This window comes from Ambystoma mexicanum, chromosome 6p (assembly GCF_040938575.1).
Source record: "Ambystoma mexicanum isolate Mex_15411 chromosome 6p, UKY_AmexF1_1, whole genome shotgun sequence".
NCBI lineage: Eukaryota > Metazoa > Chordata > Amphibia > Caudata > Ambystomatidae > Ambystoma > Ambystoma mexicanum.
The window spans coordinates 353,940,844-353,967,668 of NC_090935.1; the positions used below are offsets into that span (position 1 = coordinate 353,940,844).

Sequence of the window (26,825 nt, forward strand, 5' to 3'; positions counted from 1 at the left end):
AAGCTCTTAACCGTGTTATTTCCATTTGTGCTTGTGCTAGCTGACGGTCCAAATCACCTGTTAAACGTGCTATATCTACAGGAGGCGCACTCGTGGGGCCATACAGGCCTCCTTTGTCATATGGTGGAGGTTCGGGGGCTGTTGCCCCGCTCTGGGCAGTGGCGGTGGGTGGTATATACAGGGGTTCACTAAACCCTACCGCTGGCCTAGTCATTAAGGGATAGATTTTTGTTACTTCGTTTTCGGTTGTAGTTGTTGAGCATTCCCCTTTTGGTGTCCCACCTACTTCTTCAGGGTTTTTCTGCTTTTCCATCATTCTGTTTGTACCTACCTCTGCTGTGGGGGAAACTTCCTCAAACATTTGCCATAAATCTAACACTTCTCTCCGGTTCTGTAACTGTTTCCCTTTGTATCGCGCTAGCAAATGTGTTGATACTAAGTCCAACACTCTTTTGTCAAATGATCCTCCTTCTGGCCAAATTGTTGTAACCCCGTCTCCCTTTATCTCAGTGATCCACTGATCGTGATACGTCTGTATCCTGCCGCTATAAAGTGGAAGGTGCTGGCAAATATGTGCTAGTGGTGTTACTCCCCCCATGGCTATGTCTCTTTTTCTTTCTGGTGTATTCTAGTACCTTTGAATCTCTTCCCACCTCTTACTTGTATTTCAATTAAAATATGTAGAAATAATATGTTCTTTATCAATGCTCACAATTATCACATGTCACATTAGCTTTCTGAGAGGTGTTACCTGATCACCTCTCACAGTTTATTTCTTCTGCTTTACCTTGTATCGATCACAAATTACTTGTATTAAAATACTTTAGCGTGTTCAACAAGACATATACATAAAAGCAGACCAACAAACATATAATCATGCAACATACACATGCACTGCCTGTGCGCGTTTGTTCTTTCCCTATTCCCGTTATTGACCCTGTTTTTTCTTCTTCCCTATACTACCTACTATTTCGCATTTACTCCCCACCTCTTTCACCTTTATTATGTCTCAAGATTTCTTACTTCCACGGAAAAAGAATATTCTAAAAATTACTCCGAGCCTACACGAGACCCCTACTATTTTTCTCTTTATCTCTATTCTGCAATTGGTCGGGACAAATGCTACGCGGCGCCGCCTTCTACCCCCTACGGGCTAGGATACCACTTCTCTTCTTCTCACTTCTTACAACACCTAATGGCCATATAAAGGATAGATCAGAAAAGCCTTACCATCATTCACGCAGACCCTATTCTTGGCTACCTTCCTTTTTATTACTAATTCCCTTCTTCCCGTATTTCCCCCTTACCTTCCTTTGGGGTCTTTGCAACCGGGACTCCACGTGTTCAGTCAGGTACTCCGAGGGTCGCCGCTCGTGGCCGGACCACGCTCAGGTCCGTCCCCCCACCAAGCCGTGGCCTACCTTGGCAAGCAGCTTTTGATCGGGTATTCGTCAACCGGGAACCCTTGACCCTTTCTTCTTGGTGTGCACAGTCTGGCCAACCGCGGAGGCGATGGTTCTGCTGGGGGGCGCCCTGGATCTCGCTGCCGGGCGGCGCAGGCCTCAAGGCACTTCTCTAAATCACGTTGCGGGGGTCAGCAAAAATGTAGGTGCATTTCCCCGTTTTACTACGTGTGAGAGAAAAAGAAATAAACTAACAGGCAAAACCCCTTGTCGGGGAAAGAGGCACTGAGTTCAAAGGATGGTTTATTTCTCCAGCTAGGAAATAACCCAAAGAACTCTCCCTTCATTAAATCAGTACCAACATTTATATTAGTTAAAGTAACTCTAACAAAAAATACTAAGTGGACCCGATTGGCCAGAGGGTGTGGTGCTGTAGGTGTGGGTAGCATCTCTTCCTCCTGGTTGGCTGAATAGCTGACGGACGTCAACATCTTGTGCTCCATGCAGGTCAGGGTCTGGTCACTGTGGTCACTACCTAAGCTAGTATTGTTCCATACTAAATGACAAATTATTTTAAACATTTTATGCTACTTGTCACATTTCTACATAAGATGCACACAATGAATATTGTCAGTACAATTGGGTCAGTCGTGGCTTTAATTGAAGGCCTTGACCTTTATTGTGCATGCAAAAGAATCAGACTATGTTTCGTATTTCTTTCTAGGTTTCAAATTCATTAGTGCAAGTAAAAGCATATATAATAAAAATGCTTAAGGTTAGTAGTGGGGGTGTTGGGTGGGTTTCGCAGCACAGGCGAGGGTCTGGCACTTGAAAGAAATACCTTACAGGGGGTGCAGGGTCAGGATGGCAATAAATTGTTTTAATGGGTGTGGGTGGCTTGCATGTTTATGAGGACGAATCGAGCAGAAAGTGCTTAGCTCATCTTGGTTCACATGCCGGTTTTCAGGCAAACAGTGATCTCAGAGGAAGAAGACTGTAGCATATTGATTGTTGCAACTTTCTCCAGCGTGAGAATGGAAGTGCAGAGCTTTCCTTCGCAGGGGGAGTGCAAGGGTGTGGGCCAGCCAGCTGCCTGCGCGCCTTTTGTGTGTGTGTGTGTCTCTGTCCTTGGCTGCTGCGGTGGAAAGGGGAGCTGAGCATTGCTGTACTATCGCAGTGAGGCCTGTTTGCCCAAGATGGAGTCGAAAGGGGGCACAAAAAATGGATGCCCCGTGTCCTGCTCAGTAGTCCCATCTATGCAGCAGTCAACCGTGGTTAACTTTACATAAGGGCAAGGGGCAATACCAATACTGGAGGCACGCGGTCCAAGCCTTGTACTGAGGAGCGTACGACGTGAGGGGGCCTGAGGACCCCTCGCTCCCATATACACCCTCAACCCTCTTGCATGGTTTTACCGTTGTGCCCCTTTTGATCCGCTTGTGCCAGCAATTTATTTTTTAGCGTAAGGCGACCCTCGCATCGGCGCATGTGAGTTTCCTTTACTTTAACATTATTATGGTCACCAGCATGGCTCTCGCGCCGGGTATCTGATTATCTCTTTTTTTTTTTTATTTCGGGATTCCCGGCATGTTTAATCCTGCAACCGGGGGTTACACAAGAGTGAATGAAACCTTTCCCAAAGACACAGTCGTGCAAGAATTGTCGTAGGCTAAAACGGATATAAGCACTGCCTAAGTCAAGCGTGTAGCAGCATTGCCTAAAGCCAAAAGAGACTGACAACAAGTTCTATGACTAGAATACTCTGGTTGGAAAGTTACAAAAAGACAAAGACAAGGTTCGGAAGAGGGAAGTTTACTGCTTGTGATTGCTCTCCACAAGGTGATATAACTCACATTGCCAAGGCCAAGAGGAGAAAGGGAGAATTGCATCCTAAAGGCACTTTGTTGTGGTTGCAGACAGACAGGAGTGGCAAAGAGGCTGCCCTTCTAGAAAGTGAATGTCAGAAGAAGAGTGCCTTGCTTACTTGAAGGTGTTGAGGTGCACTAAAGTGAATCTGGTTTTATATGTTTAAAGTCACAAAGAAACAAATTGTTGAAGCTGTGGTATTTCTTTTGGTTGTCAATGGATTTAAAACTTCAGAAGCACAATAGAATGTGGAACTCTATTGCTCAGGCGAGTAGAACCCTCATAGTGAAGTCTTACAGTAGTTAACCTGATATGAGAGTTGTTCAGGTGAAGTAGAAGTGTTGTGAAGTCATCCTGACAAAGATATAGACTGTGTTTCAATTACCTAACTTTAAGCTGTGTTTCATTAACCTAACCAGAAGTTGTTTATCAAATCATAATAAGGAACTGAATTTTGTGTACATCATATTGGTATTTAAGAGAAAGTACTAATGGGTCTCGGGCAAGCATCAATTCATTGGGATACTGTCTAGGTATGGATATCTGGGCAGCATGTAATGTATCTACACTGGCACCCGTTCTAGTTAGCTGAGAGTGTGACAGATTTACTATATTTTTCATAGCCCAATACAAAATGGCGTTCCCCAGAGGCAAATAGCTCTACAACACTTAGCCCAGGTAAAGAAGATGGTTGCCAGCCCTGTAACTATAGAAACAGTACGGATAATTACACACGCGCTAGCCACCATTCACCATAGAGATGTCCAAATTCCTCACACACGAACAAGGTACACCACGTCCAGACTCATAGCTGGTAATCACAGCACTGATTTGGAATAGCGTATTATAAACATTTTGGCACATAGCGTTGCCCAGTCCTGTAACAATAGCTTGACCTCGGACACGCGCTTGCTCTTGTCTCCGTTACGGAAACCTAGAGACGGACCACACATCGGCATAAATGCGCCAGCCACCATCTATCATAGAGACGTCCACACTCTACAGACCCGGACGAGGTACACAACACCCAGACTTACAGCTGGTAAGCATAGCGTTGTGGATAAGCACTGCGTATATACTAAGTCAGCATAGTAGTGTCTAGCTCTAATAAATAAATATAAAAAACAAGCTGACAACCGACACGCACACTCTCTTGCCTCCACTTAGGAAACCTAGAGACTGATAGCGTAATGACGTCTGTGCAGCTTTCATCTTGCAATCCACATAAGCGTTGCAGGACGAACTAGCCAAGGTAAGCACCATCTAGCTCCACAGCTATATTGTGTAAATACTGAAACTGTAACCAGCTAAGCAGGTTATAATGAATATATTTGCACTCACAGAACTATTAAACGTTGACATAGTCCTGAACAGTCAACAGAAGATCAGATTTGGCGCCTGTGAAGTGTTTCTCCACAAGTGATCACCATGCAGATTTAGGGTATGAAATTTAGCTGATGACGTACTTTATGCCATAACCAAGAGCTGCATGCAGGATTCCCCTACAACATAGGGCTGCATGCGGCACACCCCTGCCAATATATAAAGGAAACAGAGTTATCGATACTCACAAGGTGGCTCACAGAAGCTAGGACATTTTGGTTAAAAAAAACTCCCCTCCCTCGCCACCCTTTCCGTTCTTAGTGCTTGCATCGGGCTACCACAAATCACGGTCCTCTAGAGCACAGCACTTGATTAAAACAGTAGATTATAAGTAATGCACATAACTTGTAACATGCTGACATTGCGATGTGTGCTACCACAGGGGGTATACTTATCCTTCTGTTCTCTATCCTATGTTTCCTCACAGGAAGCGGGGGTCACACATTGGTCACTAAGCTGTTCCTGATAAGGAATTAACCGAACGAACAACATCAAAGGTCCTGATTCTTCACCTTCTGGTGATCTCAATCACTTGCATCATCGAAACCGATTGACCCAATTTGGCATGAGCATCCTCATGCAGAAGACGATGGCCAACAAAATAGACAAGCACACGTCCAAGAAAATATGTTTTTAGTGCCGGAAAGCTGTTAGAGCCTCTAGGCATATTTAGTTCTTTGTGAACATTTTAGAGAGACCATCAGAATGAGGTCAGAGATTCTAGGACTTCCTCCCTAAAACTGGTGATTAAAACGTAGTTCGAAATTCCAGAAGAGAGGAATAGCCCATGACACTCTGTTAAAGACTTAAGAATATGATATTATCTTTTTGTAAGGCATTTCTATGACCTTAAATCTGAAATTTTACTGTATGCATGTTGGATAGGGATATCCCTTTTTTGATATCCCTTTTAGAAAGGCGGAGCACCATCCGATTCCTAGGGAGAGATTCCATTGGATAGGGACAGGGTGTTCTTCACTCCAGGGACAGACTGTTTTTGTGTGTTCATAATTATCTTACAAGAGGATTGATTGTTCCTTGTTTGATTATGCTCTCTTTTACCGTTCTTGTGTTACAAGAGCTTGTAAAGGGTACACAATGAGGTCACACAATGGGAATCACAGATTACATTTAGACGGGATGTATAAAAATACAGTCATTTATTTATGGCCAAAACCCACTATAGAAAATTACTACTAGCAGATAGACTTTTCACACACCACTATCAAACTATATACATGTATACATTCACTTTGGTATAGGGCATAATACACATCAAACTACTGCAAAGGAAAGGTTGGAATAGTACTATGCACTAAAATGGTCACAGAGATGATCCCTAATTAAAATTGTCAAGCCCTAAATTGTCTGGGACCTTTTGCCCAATAGTTCAGGTTCAAGTTCCACAGAAGTTAGGCGGCAGGAAGAAATGCAGGTAGGGTCGCTTGGGTCCAGTGAAGGGTTCTTAGGGTTAGGGTTCAAGTTAGACTAATGCCCAAAAGTAGTCCCAACAGTCAGATGTCTTGCGCAAGTAAGCAATTGCAAAGCCAATATTGTTATAAATAAGGTTTATTATAAGCCCATAAACTTATAATGGGAGTATAGGGGTAGTTTAGAAACTCTGTAACTTTCCCCCCATACTCCCGATTCTTCCCCAGACTTGGCAGAACAAAGGAAGATGGTCTGATGTTGATTTTCCCGCCAAAAGTCGTAGTCCTCGTTTCACAGGGGTTGCAGGTTCGAGCTGATCTCTGGTTGGTGTCTTTTACTGTTGCAAGGACTCTCGATTGAAGAATGCAGCAACCCTTGGTGTAGCGCTCCTCTCAGGACTGGACTCGGGTCAGTAAGCTATTTCGGACGGTGGTCACCACAGCAGGGTGATGCAAAAGGACTCAGCAGCTGATGTCGGACTTTCCCTCCTATCTTGGGCCCCTCAATGCTAGGATGCCAAAATTTCTCATGAGATAGTCTTGTAGGGTCAGCTGAGGATCCCCCAAGTTTCAGGACAAAACTTGGTACGCTGATGGCGGCAGCACGGTAGCCCAAAAACGAAGCTGGTCAGCCACAGGACGGTTCCAGGGCACTTCCAAAGTCTTCCTTTGGCAGGGCACTGACCAGACATCGCGAATGGATGGTATCTCCACTCCAAGGGTCGTAGCTCCTTCGCAGGACTACTAAAGATCACGAGCAAGACCGGGCTCCTCCAGGACAGCAGCCGAAGTTGGTTGCCAGGCCTCTTTCAGTCAGGTCTCAGGTTTCTTTGCCGGTCTCACAGCTAGACGGGATACTTGGCTCCTTCAGGTTTCTCCAGGATATCTGAAGAATGGGTGCAGGGGTCCTCTTCTTATCCTAAATGCCAGGTAAGAGCTGCTGCCCTCACTAGCCAATATTAGGACTAGCCCACACACACACCGCAGAAGTTGTGCAATCAGGACCACTGGCGCGAACGTTCATGCATACTACTCAGACACACTGAAACCCATATTGTGGATCGGGGTCAGGCAGACCCATCCCACATCCTGTCAGCAAACCCACAAAGCCCTCCATTAGCCCGCCAGAAACTCCTGCTTTCACGGGCACTGGAAGTCCTTATAAGGATTTTCCTGGCCTCTCAGACCAGGAAGAAGGCTAAAGAACAAGATGGCAAAAGGACAAGGGAAAAACCATGTGACACGGCCATGTTTGGACACCAGCCACAGTTATTAGCCAAACGCAGTAAATGCGGTAAGGCTAAAACGAAGTCTCAAAAAGTGGGGGAAAAGTCACTGCTGCCACCAGCCTATCCTTTTAGCACACCTAGAGTAACCAAAAATCCTCTAGGGCAAAACAAAAATACATCCCATTGTACTGCAGTGTAAGCTGCTGCACAATGATAAAAAAAAGTTACCAGAAGTGGTACAAAAGTAACCACAAGTAGTAACATAGTAACACGACTAAAGGTTTCCCAGTACTGACAGCCTGATGGACATATCAGTTTCCCCATAACATATGAGCAAAGTGCAGTGTAGTGAAGCTTAAGGCTTCACTGCACTGTGAAAAGTACAGGTCAGATTAAAAAATATAAGCAAAGTCAGATTAAAAAATATAAGCAAAACGTTTTGGGGTTCCATAAAGATGGAAGGAAAGGTACAGGAAAGAGAAATCTTTCCTAACGACCTCAAACACAAAGCAGGCATGTTTTTTGGCAGAAACCTTTATTGTGTGAAAAGAGGTTGGAAAAATGCCTCTCTGTTCCTAAAACTATTAGGGGTTTTCCCAGTCTCTAAGAAAACAAATTAAACTGTCGGAATGTCCAAATTATAATTTCCATCCATTTTGTGTCCCAAAAAGCCTACCTCTATCCCTAGCACTAATAGCATAAACTAACTTTGCAAGGGTGATCTCTTCTGGGAGTAAAGGTGCTCTTCATGGGTTCTTTAAACAAAAAGGTTCCCAGACTCTTGGGTAAAAATGGTGTAAATTAAGAAATGTTCAGAAACTGTAGGTTCCAAGGTTAGGGTTGTAAATATTTCCCCTAGATTCCTTATTCAATGTTCTCTTCTCCTTTTGGGGCCTCTCAGGCCTATCATACCTTAAACAAGTGTCCATAGATAATTCACCATAATATCTTCTACATGCTTTGCTAATTTGATCCTGGCAACTTGACACACTCCTTTTGCAAGTACAAGACTTGTTGTACTGTCTTTTGTCGTGGGTGCGAGTCCCCGACTCTCAATATAACTGCTTGGTTCACTCTTCTGCCAAGCAGTTATGCTTTAATAAAAGTTCTTATTTGGGTCGAGGTCCCAGACTTGCAACATTCAATTTGCCTTGGTATACTCTTCTGCCAAGCAAAACTTCTCCTTTGGATGTGGGTCCCAGACTCTCAATATTCGATTTGACTTGGTATACTCCCCTGCCAAGTATTTGCCCTCTCAAGGACACTGTGAGTCATTCACTGTTGCCTGGTGTATTCCTCTGCCACGCAACAGTTCCAAAATGGACTGTCTCTTTTTCGGTGTGGGTCCCAGACTCACAATATTTGGTTTGGCTTTGTTTCAGTTTCTCTTGTGGGTGCGAGTCCCAGAATGAGTTTGCTGAATGATCTTGGTGATGTTATGTGAATAGCATTTACATTGTTTGGCTCTACTTTATAATATGCTATCAGGGTTCTAGGGAATATAGGGGGATCATGGGTCAACCTGATATAAGTCCCCTCCAAGGTGATCCTCCCTCATACTACCACCCACAGAGTCAGGATCAGGTAGTGGGTGCCTTCCTCCGGCCACATGAGAGAGGCCCATACCGGGGTTTTAGTGATGATTTCACTGGATTCATCACAGTAGATAAACAGTGTAATGCCATCACAGATTACTGCGGCACTCAAAGCAGAGGTCTAGATGGCTCATTTTTAACACTGTCAGCAGAACCTGTTGTCTGTCTGCTGTGCTACAACCCTTTGAGGAGGTCACCAATCAGGTTATCTTTCACAGTGTATCCCTGACTAAGGGTCTCCCTCTGATCTGCTTAACCACATGCTTTGACAGGTGAAGTCTATACAGAATAGCAATGAGGGGCCTGCTTTCAAACTTGCATAGCGATCCACGGGTAGTTTTAATGGTAGATCTACAGGTGGATTTTAAGCTAACATGGAGTACCTGCTAGCTTCCTTTATGGCTGCTTTTTATCCACATGAGAACACACAGAAAACATCACAGAAGAAATCACTGGGAGAAGACATCGCAAATATTCACATATGTGTACTCAGAGTATCAAGCTCAAGATGGACACCATCAAATGGCAATTCATCAGTGCCATCTGTTATAAGCTTTGTTAGCAGTGCAGGTGCAACCCACAGGGAAGAGAATCTGTGGAACACCCTCCCCAGTGGTCATCAACGGTGTGTGGGAGCGAGGGGCCAATGGGCCCCTCTCTGCCACCACTTCTCAGTACAAAACTCGGACCAAGTGCCTCCAGTGGTGGGTGCGCCACTCGCCCTTATGCGATGTTAACTTTGGGTTACATTTGCATAGATGGGACCACTGAGCAGGACACAGGGCATCCATTTTTTGTACCCCCATTCGACTCCATCTTGGTGACCAGGCCTCACTGCGATAGTACAAAATGCCTCTCTCCCTTTCCCTGCAGCAGCTCGGAGCACATGGCCCCCACCCTCGTTCCCAATCTGGAAAACTGTGCAGCTCCATTCTCACGCTGACGCTGGAGATGCTTGCAACAAATAATAAATGTAACACATCTCCTTTCCTCTGGGATCACTGTCCTGCATGTGAACCAACATGAGCCGAGCACATAGCTCGTCCATCTCCACAAAAGTGTCCTTGCCCTCTTACCCTCACCAGTTAAAACGTATTGCCATTCTAACCCTGTGTCCCTGCAAGATATTCCTTTCATGTGCCAGACCGCTGACCATGCTATGAAGCCCACCCAACAGACCCCCAACTAACATTAGACCCCTGCTGCAGTATATCGTGCCCAATACTAACAAATGCCACATACCTGAGATTCTTGTGAGACTAACCCCCACAGTTCAATGAGAGTATTATGGTGGTCAAGACCCGTAAACCTGTGACCTGTATAACCCAAATGTTATAGATGATACAGATACCTGTGTGAATTGTATAATGACATGATTAACTACTGAGGGTCTTTTTGATCAACCGTTATTTAGTGCATGCATTATTTGGAATGTATTTTCTTAGCTTAGATCGTGACCACCGTGTTTCACAGCGACCTGACCTTCACCCATCCAGAGCACAGATGTCTGACGTCAATCCTCCCGCCAACCAAGCAGCCAACCCGGAGGAAGAGATGATGCCCACACCTAAGACACCACCCTGACTGACCAATCCGGGTCCAATGAAACATCAAATGTTAGACATTTCAATGTGCTTATATAATGTGGTGTAACCTTGATGTGGTCAGAGTGCTCTTCGAGATCTAGATAAACTGTTCCTTGAACTCTCGCAGCCAGCTCTTTTGTGCCTTATTCCCTCTCCAGGGAGTGTGTGTTTTATTCATTTTTACACGCGTAAGTCAGGGAGGGCACAAACAACGGTTACATATCGTGCATCATCAGCCACTTTGTAAGGGTGTCAAAGAAGGAAGCTGATACAACGGTGGCATGGTTTTGGTTATAGACTTATATTTGTCCATACAAAAACGGTCCTCACTATCCCTATCTTCTAAGAGGGGTTTGCCAACTAATACTAAAGGGTCTGTCACAATATCCGTCAGATTAATCTCCACCATCCTTTTGTCAGAACTTACTTCTATCCCTTACACTACAACTAAAGGATAAATTAACAAAGTTCCTTCTTCTGGAGAATGGCTCCCTTCTGCTTCTTGTATAGTGTCCAAAATAATGTTCTTTTACAACAAAAATGCCAAAAATAACTCTCTTGCCCTGGCTTGTTGGTTTCACCCAGCCTTCATGCAATTTCACGTCCAGGAGAATGACTCCCTTCTCCTGGTGTAGATCCATACAATTTCCTATAAAACCAGGGGTAATTACTCATTTCCTATTGTGTCTCCAGCACCATTCTCAGCTCAGGACCAAGAGAATGCCTCCCTTCTCCTGGTATGGCTTGCACAGGTCACAACAAAGCCAGAGGGAATGACTTCCTTCCCCTGGTGTCTTTACTACAACTCCTGCTTTGGTACTAGGAGAATGACTCCCTTCTCCTGGTATTGCTTGGTACAGTGCACAACAAGGCCAGGGGAAATGACTCACTTCCCTTGACACCTTTAACACAACTCATGATTTGGTACCAGGAGAATGACTACCTTCTCCATGTATTGCTTGGCACAGTTCTTTCTGACTGCTTTCAGCTTGATGTTTATATACTTTATCACTCTGGTTTGTTGTTAGCAAAGTCCTAAATCTTGTTGGGGTCCCAGACCCTTCTCTGGTGATCAGTGGATTTCTCTTTCCCACTGTGATGAAGATTTCCTCTTATGCTCTCGGTATCGGCTTTCGGGTCCCAGACCCTTCTCTTGTTATACCAAGTTGCGGGCTACCCACTACTAAGGCAATCAAGATTGTAACCCAGCCTCCCTTCTACTCTTGCATCCCCTCCTGGTCTCCCGTACCTTTGGTTGCCTTGTGTGGGATTGTGGTACGTCACCGGGACCTCTTAGGACTGCAGATCTTCTCTCTGGCTTTGCTGGTTCACTGCCATGGCTCTGTCAGCTGTGTGGTACTTTTCTCGTCTGTTTCGTAGCCCCGCTCTCTTACTTGATCTTCTGCCCGGGTTCGCTCCTGCAGAACCTGTGCAAGACTCCCACGGCCCTTCACTGGCATCCTCCTCCCGCCAGTCATTCGGTAGCACCTGGCTCTACCATGCTGATTCGCCTCCACACCTGCGGCACACCCAGTGGGGGTTTGACGTGGCTGGGCATGACACAGTCCTTTATTCATTTATGTACATTGTATCCAGTTCCTTCCATGCAGATTGGAAAAGTCCTTTGTCTCTGTTAGCAACTTAATCCCCATGCCTCCTCAGGGTCACCTCGTACCCGTACTAACAGTCAATGACCTTCATGTCCTCCTGTGTTCTTCCTTGTCCTGGTAATTTTGGCTTTATCTTGTATGTTACAACAGTACATAGGTCTGCCTTCAATGTAGTGGTTCTGCACACTGGGGAGGGCTAGGGAATGTGGGGTAGTGCCAACATGCAATGGGCTGTACCCCATGTGATCTCCCTTGTCCCCACAGGGAGAGTCCCTACAACATTAAACCACCGCCAGGGGCTATTGGGTAGCTGCATGGAAAAGGGCTCCCCTTGGGGAGAAGTGACAACACTTTGTGCATCGTCACAATTTGTATTTCTTATTAATCTCAGAGAAGCCTTTCAAGATGTATAATGCCCTGGGGCTAGTAGCCCTGGTATAGAACTCTGATGAGCTTAAACATCTATCAGTAATGAGTCTGGCGGCTGTGTGTCCAAATCTCACCCGTTGAAGGCTACGATTTTTAGGCCGATTTGTTGTGGCCTTCAACGGATGGAAAAATGACTATTTCAGGATTCTTTTACACCCCAAACCCTTTTGATTGATTGCTTATTTGTATAGCGCCTATACACAGTGTGTTTCAAAGCGCTTCAAGGACGAAGGGAACATGGTAAAATAGTTACATTCTTGCAGGTCCTTGAAACAAATCAGAATGTGAGAAAAAAAACTATCAAATCATAACAGATAGTAAAAGTGCATGGAACAATAAGGGAGATGTGAGGAAGGAAAAAGGAGACCATGCTAGCAGTAACATTACTATGCCTGGCGGCAACTGTTGCAGTGCAAGAGTGACAAGAGGGAGGGAGGGAGGGAGGGAAGGGAGGAGAGGTGTGGGGGAGCGAGGAGAAGAGGAGAGGAGCAAAACAAGTGACTATCTTAAAGGGTCAGAGACTGAATCAAGGTAGTGCTGGGGAGGGAGAGGACAAGAAGGAAAGAGGGGGGACAGGCAAGCAATTATCAGAGGTCAAGGGACAGGGATAAGAGTAAGTGCTATGGTAAAGGAAAAGTGAAAGGGGGAAGGGGAGGGTAGGATTGCTGCAGAAGGCAGGCCACTACAGTTACTATGCCTAACGGCAATTGAGGTAGTGTCAAACCTACACAGGTCAAGGGCTGGCAGAGGACGAGGGGAGGGAGGATGCTGCAAAGATGGGCGGCTGCACCTCCACCCACTGCCCATCCCACTTACTTTAAAGCGGCAGTTTACCACCAAATCCTTTTCACTGCCCCCTTCCTGCCACACACACAGCACACCCCCTGCTCCACATGCACACAAACACACACAGACATACACATGCATACCTTCATACATACACACACTCTTACCTGCTGCCTGGGCCTGCGCCTTTCCTCTTCTAGCCACTGGGGCCTTACACTTCCTGCGCACACTCGTGTTGGGATGAGGGGGGACTTGACCGGCCTCAGTGGTCTGCAGCTTTTGGTCTATAGATCGCGGGTAAAGGATGGCATACCAAGTCTGACTGACGGCTGGATTGGAAGTTGACTGATTCAGAGCAAGATGTTGAAGTGATGGTGAACATCACGCAACACAATTAGAAGTGGAGTTTTTGTCATTCTGCGATGTGAGTCAATGCATGCGTGGCCACATTTGAATCATTCTGGCGGTTGCCTAGTTCCTATGCTATGTGTCTGATAGTCAGTGTTTACCATTCTTAAGCACCTTAGCAGGTTTTTTTTCTCACCGCAATATTCTCGCTACGCACTGAGTGACCCTCAGGTGCTACTGAGCTAAGTGTAGCGGTGTTGTTCAGGTGCTGCTTTTCGGACCTCTTATTGTGAAGGTGTGGTTGTTACTGACATGCTGCTTTTGCGCTACCTACTGAGTGCCACAGTGGTGCAACTAGGGAGGAAGTTAGTTATTATTATCCCGGTAATCCCCAGGTTGAAGCCTGCTGGAAAAGGGCACGGGGAGTTTGGGACGCCGTCCTCTGTTGCTTGTTCCAGGGGGCCGCCTCGCTGGATTGCTGTCAGTACCCCACTCCCCCTCAACGGCAATGATTTTCACATGCAGGAAAAGGGTGCAGATGCTTGGGATGCTGTGTGTTGCTTGTCCCAGGGGGCCCGCCTCGCTGGATTGATGCCACGCCCACACCCCCACTTCAAAGGCAAGGACATTCACCCGCTGGAAAAGGGCACAGGTGTTTGGCACCCTGCAGGGGAGGGCGGCCCTTCAAGTCTGTGGAATGTACTTGCAAGGGTGAAGCAACTCGTGGAGCAGCTGACAAGGCGAGAGACCGTGAGGCTGAGCCGGCCGGGGAGGGGGGGAGGGGGCTCATTGTATTTGCGACTGTCAGGCCCCGAGAGAACTTATCACTCCTGCACCACCATGCCATACCACGTGATCCTAAAACGGAAAATATGAACAGTAAAGCGGCGAATGGCAACGGAAACCTCTTTACTTGGCACTGGCACAGGTGATAAACATCTTCAAAGCCCTACACGAGGCACGGGAGAGGCATATACCATGATTAAGGAAATCAACCAGTTCCTTGGTGCCAACTAGGATGCTTGGGAGGACAAAGATTCAAATAATAAGGCAAGGGACAATCCACATACCTGGAACAGCGGAGTGGTCACCCACAGCCCTGAGCGCCGGGCCAGAGACAACGCCACAGTTCATTCACTAACAACCGAGAGCCTGTCCTGGGATCTGCCCAGCGCCACAGGTGGACTCAATCCTTATGCAGGGGGAATAGGGGGTGATAATGGAGCTACCCCCAGCCATCTCATCCCCCAAGGCTTTGACTACCAACAAGCATCCGGAGACCAGCTATGTCACCTGTGATACTCCCTTAATCACTTAACTTGTGTTGTCTGAATTAGCAGTCCTGAAGAGGCTGCTTTTGACCATCATAGAAGCCCACGGGAGAGGGGGAGCCAGAGGGGTCATAAATCAAATTGGAGGACGTTATGGGGGTTCTTAAATCATCAGACGAGATAGTCCACTACAACCCTGATGCCCTCACACACAAAGAGCAGCAGTATGACTGGGTCGGGGTCCATTTGTGTAATTGAAGAGAGCACTGACCCTAATAGCGCTCTGGCTATTTGGCTCTCCTGTCCCGACCCCAAGATTATGGAATCCACCAGCGCAGCCATACCAGCAGTCTATAGCCAGGTGGGAAGACTGTGCATTTAGTGCAAATCCACCGGCTGACAAGCCAACTGATAGGGCTGGCTGCGCATCACACAACCCTGCCCCTATGGTGCTTGCCCCGGGCCAGCAAACCACAGCCTGGGCAGGGTATGAAAAACATCAAGGTGAGGAGGGCCAGAGAGGGGGTATAGTATTCCTGCACAAGGTCCCCAAACTGTCCCCTAATCACCTAGAAACCAGGGACGCGCTAAATGCACGCACTGATGCCATGCTGTACGAGGCAGCCTATCTGTAATCTGTGAGGATATCTTAAACTACACCAGACTGCACTATCAGGGGGAGAGTGCCTTCGATTTCATACGTATTGAATTCAGGGAGCAGAGAGAGGCCAATGGTATGTTAGGTATTAATATGAGATGCCGCCCAACTCAAAATATTACGATTGAAATCAGAGCTCACTCCAGCACAACAATGATTACCCCTTCAAAACTAGGCTACAGCAGCCTGGGCTCTCCGGAGCTAATGTGGTGCGGCTGGGGAGAAGGACTCTGGGTAGCTTCACCTGTACTGGGGAATCTGGACTCCTGGTCGATCTGGAGAGAACATAATTGATGCATGGGCTTGATGGCTAACAGATGGCTTCTGGGGCTATACCATTTTATCCATTATTCTATGGAAGGATGTATTCTTTATTTTGTTGTTATTTTGTATGTGTTAGGGTTTACTTGTCTGGCCCTACGGGTGAAATAAAGTTATTGACTGACTCATTCCACCCATTAAGCCATCCACACATGTAAGCATGTATGTACAAGCAAGCATGTATACACACAACCACACACACCCACACACCCAATTGACATGGCTACCCCTGCTCTGTACAGTCCACCCCATTAGAAAGAGTTTCTTTCTGACTTTCATTTTAATTAAGGGCAAGGCACGCTGCCCACCTTTCGAGTATATAATGTGTATACCCTTTTTATTAGACATCTTGCGCTATTTTCCATACTGTTAATAGACACCTATATCCTTTGCATAAGGTTTGGCAATATCCTTAGCCCAGGATTCTTCTTCTGTAGCGCAGTGTCCTCTTTACCAGGACCAGACTGAACTACAAACAACTCTGGAGATATGCCAGTGGACCGCTGCACCAATGACCTCTTTCGTGTGTGTGTACCCAGGTACCCCCACCCCATGCATCCCACATTCTCCCTTCCATCTTTCCCCCACAGCTTTTTCAAGTAAAGAATGTGTTATAAAGCTAACAGAATGTTATTCCTCACTCAAAACAAGTCATAGAACCGGTGTTGAAATTATTTGTAACTACTTTTTAATCCCTATAGATTGGCAAATGTGCTTTAAAATGCATTATTTATGCCCGATATATGCTGAAAACCTATTGTTACCTCTTAAAGATGAATCCTATTATGACAGTGTTTTTTCTCTGCTAGCTTTCTCTGTCCACGTGCTCAACATTGACGCTTTGGTTCAAGAGGCTATCCAGTCCTTCCATGACAACGAGACGGAAAAGGTGAACACTGATGAGGAGAGCGAAGAGGACATAATAGAGCAAAAGGTAAGGCTACCTTACCCCAAGAGCAAGAGCATTCAGTCTGCCAAGTGTGCATTCTTAATCCTGGTTCACTGCCATGCGCAGGTGTGTATATTTTGTGGGAAAGTTGTATGCCGCCACATTGTAAAATACATTTAAGGGTCCAAAGGGACAACAAAAAGTAGGGGTAGGCGAGGATGTGGATGGAGGGTAGAGAGGGATGACGGCTCAAAGGAAGAGCTCATAGAACACTGAGGAGATGCCCAGGCACTCTTGTAGGGCTAACCCTAAATAGCGTTTCAAGAATAAACTGTATTCATTGTAATGGATTCAAAATGAAAATTAATAAAGTATGTTCTAATCGACAAATAAAAGAGATATGTTCACAAAAATCATGATTTTCTTTACAAGAATTATGTGTCTTAATGCAACATTTTAGACAATACAATTACAGTTAACGTCTCAGAAGGGCCAATTTTGGACTAAATTGTCAGTCTTCGTAGTTCAAGGGAAGCTAATAGCCATGTGTGTATTCACCCTTCAATTGCTTCTCTTGAATTCACACAACGCGTTTCAGAGTAACTCCTTCAGGTATCTAGAAACGGCCTTAATCGAGTAATACATGGAGAACAATAGCTATTTAACTAGTTGATTGATAAATCATCTGCTAATTCGAAAAATAGAGCTCCACTTACCCATGTCTTCCTTAGAACCACTTTGCTTAATCACGCCATTATGTAAAATGATCTACAAATAAAACCAAACAGAACCCCCTAAGTGAAGAAGTAACATTTTATGGTCTAAGCTGTTCCACAAAATCTTCTAGTAAGTGGGGATGTTGTCCAAGCTTACAGGTTTCTTACCTTATGTGTTCAAAACCAGCCAGTGTGGTTGCTGTCTGTAACAGTGGTCCCGCTGTACACTCTAAAGGCATACAGAGATCGGGCTGTATTTCAAGCACAGTTAAGACCACCCGTGATAACTGCCATATATCAACAAGGACCCGACCTCACCATCAATATGTTCGTAATGCTCATAATGCGATACGTGGGGCAGGAGCAGCTGGAAAACCAGCCTCATTCCCCGCATTTGATTAAACCTTGACAGTCCATCACAAGGTTGCGCTATAACATACAACGTGATGACGTCTGTAGTAGATAACAATAAACTGCAATGTCAATGTAGAATAACCCAATATGTGTTTCTATTTATCAAGTTCACGTAGCTATGTCACACCTGCTAAGATTTAATTGCGTTAATATGGGCACACCCACCCTATATGCCGTATAGAAATTAATTACTTGCATACTTAATTTTTAACTCTAGTGTAACTAGCGCAGCTCAGCTCAGATTATTTGTAGATCACTTTACATAATGGCGTGATTGAGTAAAGGGGCTCTAAGGAAGACACGGGTTAGTGGAGCTCTAGTTTTCTAATTCACAGATTATTTATCAATCAACTAGTTAAGTAGTTCTTGTCCTCCATTTGAATGTTAGCATATGCCACACCTAGATGGAACTTGAATGTTAGCATGTGCCACACTTAGAATTGAGAACATTAGCCTGTGCCGTATCTAGATAGGATTGTGAATGTTAGCACTTGCCAGAAATAGATTGAACTTGAATGTTAGCATATGCCACACTTAGAATTGAGAACATTATCCCGCCCCATATCTAGATAATTATTGTGAAGGTTAGCAAGTGCCCCACATAGACGGAATTATGTAGACCAGCAAGTACCACACTTGGACAGAACTGCAAATGTTAGCATGTTAAATGGCATAACCCACTAACCAATATAAGCTCACTCTCTGCTTACTTATCTCACTCAAACTCACACAACCATCTCTCGCACAATAATCTGCATGCACTTCACCACACCGCAACAACACATAAACTGCACCAACAGCACACGCGGACTGACACCGATCCAATACTCGCACCAAAGTTTAGCACCCGGTGTCTACCGAGTTGAAGCTGCCAACAGTACACCACTCCTATCACTATCCTACTCCCTCTTCACCTTACTAACCCACCCCACCTCCTCGTTTACAGATCCGCCAGAGCGCCTGGGGACCAATTCTGTTGGTGACATTGCGCTATATCAGTACCTTTAACTTAACATAACATAACATTTATTACTTGAGGAATTCAGTTTAACTAGATACCTGTAGGAGTTACACCCCGAAACGCCTTGTGTGAATTCAAGAGAAGCAATTGAAGGGCCAATACACACATGGCTATTAGCTTCCCTTGAACTATGAAGACTGACAATTTAGTCAAAAATGGGCTCCTCTGAGCCATTACCAGTAATTGAATTGTCTAAAATATTGTATTAAGACACTGCATTCTTTTTGTCTTTTGATAGTTATTGTGAACATATCACTTTTATTTGTCGAGTAGAGCACACTTTACTCATTTTGTATCCATTACAATAAATACAGTTTATTATTTAAGTACCTAATTACTTAATCTTGATGGAACTCTTTAAATGTTATTTGGGGTTAGCCCTCCAAGAGTGCCTGGGCATTTCCTCTATGTTCGATGACCTCTTCCTTTGTTGTCTTGATCCCCTAACCACAGACTTGCTTGGAGCACCATAAATCATATAAACACATTGTTGTCTTTAACTATATTTACACAGCAGTGCACCATTCAGTTTTTCTTTTCTTGTGAAGAGCTGCCATTAGGAGAGTTTCAGCATAGTATCTGGTGTTACTTTTCTCAGTCTTTACTGGAGGAAAACTTACTGACAGAGTGTTTTCATCAGTAAGAGCTTGATGGCCTTCCTGAACTTGATAAGGCCTTCTGTATTCTTTAGGTTAGTTGGGAGTTTGTTCCAGAGCAAGGGGGCTCTGGGAAATAAAGTCTAGATCCATTTCTGGCTTTCATGATGGGATTGATTCCTAGATTCTTGGCTGATGAAAATCCAAGTAGTTTAGGTGGCTGGTAGAAGAGAATGATTTCTCCCAAAAGACCTTGTGGGTGAAGCAGAGATTTTTTTAATTCAATTCTTTGCTCACAGTCTTTAGTGCATTTGTGATATTGTCCCTTGAGTTCAGGCCTAGAAAAAGTCATGCAGATTTATTTTCGCCCAATTAAATTGTCTGGTGATTTATATGGATCTGCCCTTGTACAGTCAATTTGCAATAATCTAATTTGGATAGAACCAGAGTTTGCACCTATTCAGTTCTTTGAGACATGTTCTTGTATGAAATAATTTTGTTTAATGTTTTAATGTATGTAATTGGAAATTGGCAGTGCTATACACAGTACTGGCCTACTTTTACGAGCCCACCAATATGCAAAGGAATGGTAGAGAGGATCTGGGGTGGTGTAAAAAAAATCTATGCTTTTCGTTGTTTCCCAAAATGTTATTTTTGTATCTGTTCCTGACCGCAATTTGCAAACAATCAATTTCTTTATCTGTTCCTGATCTTGTCATCTTGTCCTTGTAACAACGTAATGCCTGTGCCCTTCCATGTCCACTATCTGACTCTGCTCAGCTACTATTCCTGCTACCCTTTGAAATAGCCTCCTTAACTATAATGCGCTTTTAACACTTGCCTAGATTTCATCCCTGCTTTTGCATTGGTGTCACCTCACTCTTTGCCTCCCTTGCTTCTCCCATTCACAATTCTGAGGTCAGAGATTAGGTTGTTTGTGAGAGCCCTCTGATGAAACATTGTGGACTGTTGATAGATGCTATTGTCCCTGCAAAACCCTGTAAGCAATAATCTCTGCTGAACACCCAAGATGACTTGCTCTCCAATCTTGACTCTAATCTCCTTAATCTCCTTTCTGTCCTCATTCTCCTTGATCTATCCTCTGTTTTTGACACGGTCAGCCATGCGATCCTGCTCAATCGTCTCTGGGGAAACCTTGGAATTACTGATCAGGCCCTGGCCTGGTTGACCTCCTTTCTCACCGACCCTCTCGGGTCCAACTGAGGTCTTTCCTCTCTTTCATCTCTCTATACTTGTGGTGTTCCCCAGGGGTCTAATCTCTCTCCCTCGCTCTTCAACCACTACCCGGCACCTCTTGCCCACTGCATCGCTATTTTCTTCTGCAATTTTCATTGTTTTGCGGATGACACACGGCTCTTTTTCAGGCTCTCCTCAGCCACCTCTGCTTGTTCTCTCATACCAGACTGTCTGGCCGCAATTCAGGAATGATGTGCCGCAAATGATCTCTGCCTTAATGCAGTAAGAATGATATCCTCCTCATAGAAACACCCGCTCCCTCCTTTCCTCTTCCTCTCTGGCCGCACCCTCTGGGCCCTCTTCCTGCTCCTTCCTGTGATAAGAACCCCAATATCATCATCAGCCCCACCCTCTCCTTCTCTCCTCACATCTCTGATGTCTCTAAGAAGTCAAACTGTCAGCTGCACCTTCATAGGTATTCTTATTTTTCTCACTTCCCCCAGAAGCCCACTGTGCTCTGGTCCTCTCTAGGCTGGACTATTGCAACAGCCTCTTTCTAAATATTCCTGCCTATATTCTTCGACCTTTACAACTTATCCAGAACAGGACTGTGAGACTTGTCCTTGGACTCAACCCCAGGGATCGTATCTCTCCAGCTCTGAAACCTCTTCACTGGCTCCCTATGGCTGCAAGGATCAACTTCAAGACCCTCTGCATTGTCCACAAGGCTTTATGGGGCCTGGGACCGCTCTACCTCCAACCTTCTTTTCCAAAACATCTTCTTTCTCGAGCTCTCCGCTCATCCACCTCCAATTCTGAGGGTCAGACGCTTCTCCAAGCAGAGAGTTGGTGGCAGATCTATCTCCTCGGCTGGGTCCTCCCTCTGGAACAGCCTCCCTGCCACTCTCAATCTTCAGCAGAACCTTCTCCGTTTCCGGAAGCAACTCAAGACCTTCCTTTTCACTGCCGCTTTCTCTCTTCCTCTCTTCCTCTCCCCTGCTGATGCACCCAACTGCTCCATGCACTGGTCACCCTGTCACCCTTTGAACTCGGGCCCAGGCTCCTGCATGTGCAGTTGCTCTTGCACTGCCTTTGGGCTCCCCAGCACTTAAGGGTCTGTATCTGCAACCCTACAGTCCCTTCTCCCTGTACTTATGAGTCGCCCACTGGCTGCACTTGTGGTTAACTGCACTTCTCCCTTCCCCTCCCCCCTGGCACTTCTCCCCTTCGCTCTTCCCTGCACTTGCGCTATCTGAATGACACAAGGCCTAGTAAGATTGTTATTTTGTCCTCCCTTCTTTCCCCTTCCTTGTCTTGTCGCGCTTAGAAACACTTGTGCACAGACGCGTTATAATGCCACATCCTATCATATCATAATGACCATTATGCATTGCACAGCAAAAATAAGAATGCTTCACTTCCACTGATCATTGTTTCCCATAGCTCTCTCTTCGAGCTCAGTATGGTGCAGCAGCAGAGACATTGTTAAAGAAAGGAAAAAGCGTTGCTGATGAATTGTTAACAGACATCATCGTGGCAGCCATTAAGTAAGACATTATTCTTTTACTTCATTAACATATTTGTAGAGTCAATTTGTTATTTGCCGGGTACATACAAAGTCACACTGTTCAGTAGTCTTTTAGGCCCTGTGGTGGTCTCTTACCTCACCCTATTGGTAGCTGGTGGGGTAGCCATCGGTGCCTGGTACCTTCACCTGCTGTGTGATACTGGGCTAGGGGCAACATCCTTCTGGCTATCCCAACCATGCCATTTAGTAGGGCAAAGACCTGACAGAAGGCACTGTCTGGGAGTAAATTCCCCAGATACTGGTATGAATATTTCTAAATTCAGCTGATTGATCCACTATCGCTATAAGTGCTCCCTAGTGTGAGCAAACATGCCAAATCATTTGTACCCGTAACTACACTGGTGAAAATGTAATACAATTTAGCACACACTATATTGCAAGAGCCAAGGAGGCCAGTGGCAGCGGTCAATGAGCATCGTGAGCTGCAGTTGCAGACATGCAGAGTGCGGGCTGTCAGCCCAGGTGCATGTGTGAAATGCATTTCAGGTTTGAGATGGTGGGCAAATCCCTTGTATGCATGGGCTGCTTGTGTTAAGATATTTGCTGTTGATATTTCACTCTTTTCACTAAGAAATGGGCTGTGTTTATAGTCCAAGTTCACATTTATTTAAATAAAATAAAAGTCAGGGGAAATCTCTACAATAAGATATATGAATATTGATAACCTATTTCCAAAACTAGAGTTGGCCTAATCATTGCTTTTTTGAATCAACTACATATATTTTGTAACATTAATCTTCAGTATAAAAAGTGGTCTCTATCCAGTAATGCACTTCAGTGATAATATTGCCATTTATCAGCCAGTGTGGTGATATTTTTCATTTTAGTTGTACATCGCACTATTTTTCTTGTAGTCAATTACTAATTATAGAACATATTGTTTTCACCAGTACCAAAAACAAGTATTGGTACCGGAGAAAGGTTGAATAAATATCAGTGCTATTTTAATTCAATAGAAAGCAATTATCAATTCTCCTCCCCATGTCAAAACGGGCTGCTAGTATGTGCATTCACTGTGAATGCAGCCTATAATTAGTTGCAGCTCATTCTGCATGTAGATTTATTTTTATTTTATTTTATTGAGCATTTGTTAGGCGCCTATACAACAGAATTGTGTTTCAAAGGGCCACATGGCTAAATGGAAAGGGAACTGGGTAGATAATAACAATAGCAAAAACAGTAAATATACAGTTGTGGTCCTACTAGGCCTTGTGGCATTCAGATGTGCAAGTGCAGTGAGGAGAAGTGCAGGGAGGGAAGGTGGCGGGGTAGAGGATTGGTCAAGTGCTGGTGGAGGGCATGGGAGGGAAGTGCTAAGGGGAGCCAGGAGGAGAACCTCCAGCAAAATGCTGGTGCAGGTGACTCCCAAGAATGGGAGTCAGAGCCACCAAGCAGGGGCCCACAAGGGCTGTGCAGTGGGTTGGGGAGGAGGTGCTGGTATCGTCTAGGAAGAAGGGCCTGGAAACCTCTGATATTCATGAGGATCAGACCACTAGTCACTAGTGTCCCATCAAACCCTTCTTCCATTTCTTCAATCCAGACTATTTTTTTCCTGAGTTGCCTGTGCTTTTTTCAGAGCTTGCAACAACGGCCTTACATATGAACTGTAATCAAAGACCCATGCTCTTACATAATTACATAGTCCCAAAAATCTTTGCATGTGCTTTATCGTGTGTGACTTTACTGTTTTCAAAATAGCCACAGCCCTCTCAGGAGTGACTCTTTCCTTCATGCGAAATGAACTTGCCTATATACAATACTTCTTCTTGACAATATTGCAATTTCTCCTTGTCTACTTTATATCCTTTCTCTGCAAGAATAATCATCAGTTGAACTGAATTGCGTCTGCACTCTTCCTCTGAGGTGCTGCAGACCAATATGTCATCTGCTTAAGTCCACCTGCAGGACTCTATTGAAAATCGATGGAGACTCACATTTCCCCTGGGGCAGGCGAGTACTTTTCAGTTGAGTTTGGCAGAAAGTAAATGAAGTCAGATCTTGCGGGTCTTTATTCAGTGCGATTGAGAAAAACGCATTTTTCAAGTCAATCACAGTGAGATATCGAGCCTCAACAGGGATACTACATAAAACTGTCACAGATTAGGAACTAGAGGGAACTCAGCCTCTACAATCTGGTTAATTGGGCGAAGATCTTATATTAAATGGCATGACCTTTTTTTAATTGGGTACACTGAAGTATTACACGGTGACTCTGACGTCACTAAGATACCTTGTTCCATCATGGCGGGTATCATCTTGAAAATGCCTTTGTCTGCCTCTCGAGACATGGGATACTGTCGTGCTTGAGGTAAAACTGCTCCTGGTTTCAATTTAATCTTTACTTCTCCAGCCCCCTTCAATAGGTCTACGTCATAGGGGCCTGTTGTCCATAATGAAACTGGCACTTTTGCCATGTCTTCATCGAAATACTCGTGGCGCTTCCATGCTAACATCATTTTCTGAGGAACCTCACGTTTAATTGCTTGTACCCAATAAGTGATACTCATCTAAAATATTTCTTCGCCATCTGACGGATGGTCTCTAAACATATCCTCATCAGTGACGTCAGTCAATCTAAAACCTTCCCCAATGGCAATCACTGTGCACCATCATCTGCCTTCATAATCGGTTGCATCAAGCAAAGCCATTACTCCTCGCACTATGGCTGCTTGTAATTCTAAAGGAAAGACTTGTCCTTCCTCTTCATCCATAGGTATCTTTGGCCTGAATAAAAACTCATCAGGTATTCTCATAGTTCTATCCACCAAACATGATAGCCATGTTAACAGAATGCGCACCGCATAGTGAACAAACTCTGCTTCTAACGGTTCTCCTCGTATGGCCACCTGCGAACACCATAATAAATTCGCTCAGTGAACGAAATTGTCATGTTCAACTTGGTCACTTCATCTCAACCTAATATATTGACAGGTGTCTGTCTTGAATATAATGGCACAGACATGTCGCATTCTCCTACAGAGAATGGATATTTTTCAATAAAAGGAACTCTACTTGTAGCTCCTGTAAAACTTTGAGTATTCATGGCATTTGCACACATTATACTTTCCCCTCTTGTATACATGAGCGTGTTGCACCCGTGTCTACTAAAAAAGAATAAGATTTGCCTGATGTATTGACGCCAACCCAAGGGTCCTCTTGAGGATTGGGCGTCATAGATAGGATCGAACAGATCAAGTCTCCCAGTGAGCTGTCCTATTATGGATACATTCTCATCCTTGTACCTGTAAAAGGATTCCCTCCATCGTCAGTGACACCCCCTATCCTTGGAGCCATCAATTGGCCCATGCTTGTTTGTGCCTTGCTGTATCTGCATGGGTTAATGCTGTGACAGCCCTTGTGGCGGATTCATTGTTATCTGCTGTGTTTGTAAATCTTGCCCTACTCTCGCTGCTTGTATTTGCTGCACTGTCTGATTTTGAGCAAACCCATCTCCATTCTGTTGAGTGTATGCCGATGGGTATACGGGCTCCTCTCTTGAGAATTGCCCATTTTGCACAAACCCTTGGCTTCTGCACATGCGTGCAAGGTGTCCCGAAATACCACATGTCCAACATACAAGAGGTCTCCTAATTTTCCCTTCCTGCATGCCTTTACTGTCACTCTGCGTGTTTTGAAACCCACCTTGGTTATTCTGGAAAATTCCCTGATTATTCTGGAAGCCTCTGCCTCTGAAGCCTCCCCTTCCCTGTGGTACAAATCCATTATTACCTTGATCGAACTGCCTTTGGTTATTCACCTGTGGCATGCCTGCTGCTTGCTGTGAACCTGTCCCTTCTCCGCTAGTCAACATCACCCCTTCAGTGGCGTATTTTGACGAAATCTTCTGCACTAACTTTGCCTCTTCACCTTTCCTAGTATCGTATTTCTTTCGATTCTTCTCTTGCAAGAGTCTGCAATAATGTACAATGGTCAGCTAAATTTCTGACCATGGCTTTGCTTCCATGCCCACTAATTTCTTGAGCTGCTTCTGTACTGGTGCTGGCAACCCTTGGCATAGTATGTGATAAAATACAGGTATAGATTTCCCCCAAGGCTCACATGTCTCCAAAGCCCACTTCTTTTGAAAATCTAAATGTAAAAAAGAGGATCATCCCCTTTCTGCATCTTTTTTGTCATTTTAACTCCCATATATGTTGTGCCGGATACAGCACTCTAAGCGCTTTCCAGACTGTCGCCCTACAGTTGTTGGGTGGTGCTCCATCATGAGCGGTGCTCAACGAGGTAACACATGAATATCCTGCTCTCGACTAAAAGTCATCAGCTCTCTCCCCAAGGATAGCGACTAGGAGACCTTTAATGTCCCCTACAGCTAACATGTTTCCCCCTGTCATTTTTTCTAACTCGTGTATCCATTTCCCAGCGCCAGAAGTTAAACTCAGGAGTTTACACCTTAAATTATCCTTATCCATCTGTGATAATAGTATATACTGTGGTCTGGCTCCTCCTTTCTCTAACAAGGGAAACTGCG

General features: G+C 44.9%; 1 protein-coding gene across 3 annotated transcripts in view; it reads left to right on the plus strand.

Moving 5' to 3' along the window:
- The window catches only part of SPEF2 (sperm flagellar 2), a 1,748,369-nt gene that overhangs the window by 531,462 nt on the left and 1,190,082 nt on the right, over positions 1 to 26,825 (plus strand). For all 3 annotated transcript variants that reach the window (XM_069627121.1, XM_069627123.1, XM_069627122.1), the window contains exons 12-13: positions 16,725 to 16,849; positions 22,192 to 22,295. In XM_069627121.1, coding sequence (XP_069483222.1) covers positions 16,725 to 16,849; positions 22,192 to 22,295 — 229 coding nt within the window. The remainder of the gene's footprint in view (positions 1 to 16,724; positions 16,850 to 22,191; positions 22,296 to 26,825) is intronic.